Below are 3,732 nucleotides of genomic sequence, written 5' to 3' on the forward strand. Positions count from 1 at the left end.
CCAACAAACATCTCCCGTTCGTCTTCTAACCCGACCTCGTCGGCCCCAACCACATCCCACAGACAAACCTCCACCTTGCGCCGTTACTGGGCTAGGCTGTCTGGACTGTATCCGCCGTCCAGCCAACCCTGTCAACGAACGCCCCAGTCTCGGCCGCCCTCGACAAATCCCCGCTTGCTGCAGATTTGCCGATACTGGTTCCTAGACTCTGTCCAGAGCCCAAAGGTATGATAGACCACCGGCTTGTGGGTGAAAATATATGTTTGTACGTGTGCAGTGTGCATGTATTTGGCCCCTCGAAAACCAACAGGTGGCTTGTTGGCTGTAGCAGACCATCGTCTCCTTGTTCAACCCGACAGGAAAATCAAGACAAAACGCGGGAGGATGGTGCCGCGATGAGGTGGCTGCCCCAACGGATGGGAGAGGGATGGTAGCGCTGAGGGCGGGCGAGGCGAGTGGCTACGAGTCAACCCAGAAGCCCACTTGAATTTTGTCGTCGGGCCTGACAAGATGATGATTTGGGAGTTGTACTGGGTGTAAAGGACGGGTTTGGGTCGGACACGTGATGCTAGTAACAGTCTAACAGACAGAATTCGTAAAAGGTCAGAGGAACCCTGAGAGGCAACTGTGTGCCATGTACAAAGTCCATTCCACACCAAACCAGATTTCCACACGAAAAGTTACTGCATTGCCAACCTAGGTACCTTATTCCAGTAGCACATCATACAAGGTGGGAGCTGTGTATATCTGGCCAAGGCAGCATCTTCCTGAACAACAACGACAATAATAACAAGAGCAGGCCTTCTTTGCCTACTGGCCACTTTGATTAAGCCATTGTTGAAGGAGCACCTCTGCTGTGTTTTTGGTGGACTTATTTTTCAAAATATTTTGTCGGACAATCTGAAGAGGACATAGATACATATCCAGCTCAAACTCATCCTATACAAAAGTAGTGAACAAGTAGAACCTATTCCAGTGCCACCAATCCAAGTGACATGCCCCTTTATTCCAAAGGAAAGAATATCAAAGCGGGGTTATTTGCAGCCAAGCCAAAGAGGTTTGTTCTTTACTGGCAAGCCAACGCGAAACCTTGCCCTATCCGCCATATCTTAGGCATCAAAGTACGCACGTACTTCCCACCGCCGGACAAACGAGCTATCCGTTGTAATGTTTATTGATAAGGAGAGAGAAAGAAGAAGAAGATAGAAGCCCCAGGATCCACAAATTAGCAAAAAAAAAGGTCCAAAATCTCGGCCGAAACAAAGTAAATCCTCCAGACAAGAAACAAACCACCACTGCCAACCAGTTTGCTTACTGAGCAACACTTGACTTGCCTTTTGAGACATCTTCTCTTCCAAACCACAGCTGCACCTCTATCGTCATGGATTCTTCGGGCAAACCCAAGGTGAAGCTCAGCTCGCGCGAGGCCGAGCTTCTCGTCGGCGCTTGGCTCTCCCTCAAGAACTCACAGGTCCGTCTTTCCGTCTCCCACTTTCTTTGACACTTTGAGCTTTTGGTCTAATCACGAGGGTACTGTTTATTCGCAACGGATACGAAGATCGACTACGACAACTTTGCCGCCTTCCTCGGCCTCCAGAAGGCCAAATCGGCCCGCAACGCCTTCGGCACGCTCAAGAAGCGGCTTCGGGAGGAGTTTGGCGACGGCGTCGGCGGCAGGGTGACCGCCAGGGCTGCCGTCTCCAAGAACACCACCGCCAAGGCGAGCACTGCCAAGAAAAAGGCTTCCGAGACGCTGAGAGATGCCACCGACGACGACGTGTTCGACGCAAACCCTTTCCAGCCCCCTGCCAAGAAGGCCAAGCAGGACAACTACGGCCCCGGTCACTTTGAGCTCAAGGAGGCTTACTACTTTGAGGATGGACGTATCTGAGGGGGGACATGTTTTTGACTCCCATTTTGACTCCAATCTGAGGATGAGTTTGACATGGAAGCAGACGGCTACATCATACATGCGTTTTCAAAATGGTTCACAACCCATCCATTCAAGTTTGAAATTCATATAGAAACAAGACCTTTTATTCCCTCTTGCGAGTTACCAAGTCACAATAGCCTGATGGCGATCGAGGTTTGATTAAAGAATAGAGTCTTGACTGCTGACAAGGCAACTCTGCGTATACAATCATACAATGCTATATGTCCAACAGAAATGAAAAAAAAAAGAATGAAGAGCAGACAGACGTAGACCATTCTCAGCTACAAAGATTTTGATACCAACAATCACGTAGCCGTAGCGACAAGAATCCTCTCATAACCAACGTCGAAAGGGATACGGGCATTGCCGAAAATGGTTGCGTCGTCCCACGGCTGACTGTCCAACGCGCAAAAGTGGTACCTTGGGCCCTGGAGGGGGGGTGTAGACATAAGCATGAAAGCAGCGGCACTGTGGTCCGTCTGCCGCACAGGACTGTCCGCACCAGTTTATCAAGGGGGACCGCTCCGTGGCGGGATCCAAGCTGCCCGTGTAATCTCGCCTTTGCATGCGGTAGCCCTTGTTGTAGAGGGCGCCGCCTACCTCGCTCTCCTGATACCGTTTGAGAGTGAATGCCTCCAAGGCAAAGGTCGGGACTGCAGGGGAGGAGGAGGAGGAGCTGGACGTGGTCATCGTAGACCAGACTGCCAATTCCGTGCTGCGTGCGTGTGAGATGCCGAGAAAAACTTAGACTACCGCACCAGCTGTTCTTTGCTGCAGCAGTTCCCAAAAAGCCGAGCCCTGGCACGTGAAGCCGTTGCCGCATCTGGCGTCCTTGGTGATCTTTAGTCCTGTGGAGGGAGCAGAAGTCCCGCCTGTGGCGACGGTGCCGATGGCGATGGCCAGCACGATCCTGAGGGTGGAGAGTGTGGACTGCATGTTTTTGTTTCGTGCGGCGAGCAATGAGAAAGAATGGCAGACAGGCCGTTAACTGACGACACACTTGAATGCAGCATCAGCACAAGGTCTTGTATTCGGTTGCAAAAAAACAAAAGGGGGGGTCAATGCCAAGTCTAACAACAGTAAACAGTAAACAGTCACAGTTTGGACCCAGGGCTGAATGGGCTGATAAGTTGCAAGCGCCGAGCGGCCAGGGGCTAGCGTTGATTTCGAGACAGTATTTGCTTGGTGTGAATATTGTATCCAACGGGCCGTTGGCTGGTCAAACTCGTGCTGGTTGGTCAGTTTTACAGAAATTAAGAGGCAGCCAAGTGCAGAGCCAGCAACTAGATCTAGACCAACAATGGACCCAAGACAAGGTCAAGGCTGAAGTTGGCAGTCAAAGGAAGGATCTGGATCTGGATTTTGATCTATGATTACTTTGTGCAATGGTGCCAAAATTAGACTCGATGAGAAACCCATATCCTCAACTGACCGTTCCTGATGCGCACGACCCTGAGAACAGGCCCTCAGCTCCGCCTTGAAAGCCACAAGCAGGAGTCTCGAGTCGATAACAACAGCAGTTCGAACTTGGGTAAAAGGCATTTTTGAATCGAGGTGTATAATAGCAAGTTATTGCTTCGAATTGGGGTACGCCAGAAGTAAAAGTCCAAAAATAAGAATGAGACAACAATAAAAAAAAACATCTAGCAAGTAGAACCTTGTTCAAGTTGCAGTTGCCGGCGGTGATCAGGTTGATAAAGCCCCCTAGAAGCAGCTGTAGTTGGTCTTGAGCGAGCCACTGGCCAGGTCGACGCTGGTCCGGCCGGCGACGCTCTTGAACTGCATTTTGACGGTTCAAG

At 50.7% G+C, this 3,732-nt stretch overlaps 2 protein-coding genes across 2 annotated transcripts; one reads left to right on the forward strand and one right to left on the reverse strand.

Annotated features, from left to right (window-relative positions):
- Positions 1 to 1,381: 1,381 nt before the first annotated feature.
- Positions 1,382 to 1,891, forward strand: PpBr36_10883 (uncharacterized protein; the record flags this gene model as incomplete). The annotated part of the gene is made up of 2 exons (XM_029897991.1): positions 1,382 to 1,471; positions 1,559 to 1,891. 2 exons carry the CDS (start codon positions 1,382 to 1,384, stop codon positions 1,889 to 1,891), a joined length of 423 nt encoding a protein of 140 aa, XP_029743820.1.
- A 347-nt stretch (positions 1,892 to 2,238) lies between these two features.
- On the reverse strand, positions 2,239 to 2,869 carry PpBr36_10884 (uncharacterized protein; the record flags this gene model as incomplete). Its single annotated transcript, XM_029897992.1, is given in 3 exon segments — positions 2,239 to 2,425; positions 2,436 to 2,586; positions 2,692 to 2,869. 3 exon segments carry the CDS (start codon positions 2,867 to 2,869, stop codon positions 2,239 to 2,241), a joined length of 516 nt encoding a protein of 171 aa, XP_029743819.1.
- Between the last annotated feature and the right edge of the window lie 863 nt (positions 2,870 to 3,732).

This window comes from Pyricularia pennisetigena, assembly GCF_004337985.1.
Source record: "Pyricularia pennisetigena strain Br36 chromosome 4 map unlocalized Pyricularia_pennisetigena_Br36_Scf_11, whole genome shotgun sequence".
NCBI classification, from domain to species: Eukaryota; Fungi; Ascomycota; class Sordariomycetes; order Magnaporthales; family Pyriculariaceae; genus Pyricularia; species Pyricularia pennisetigena.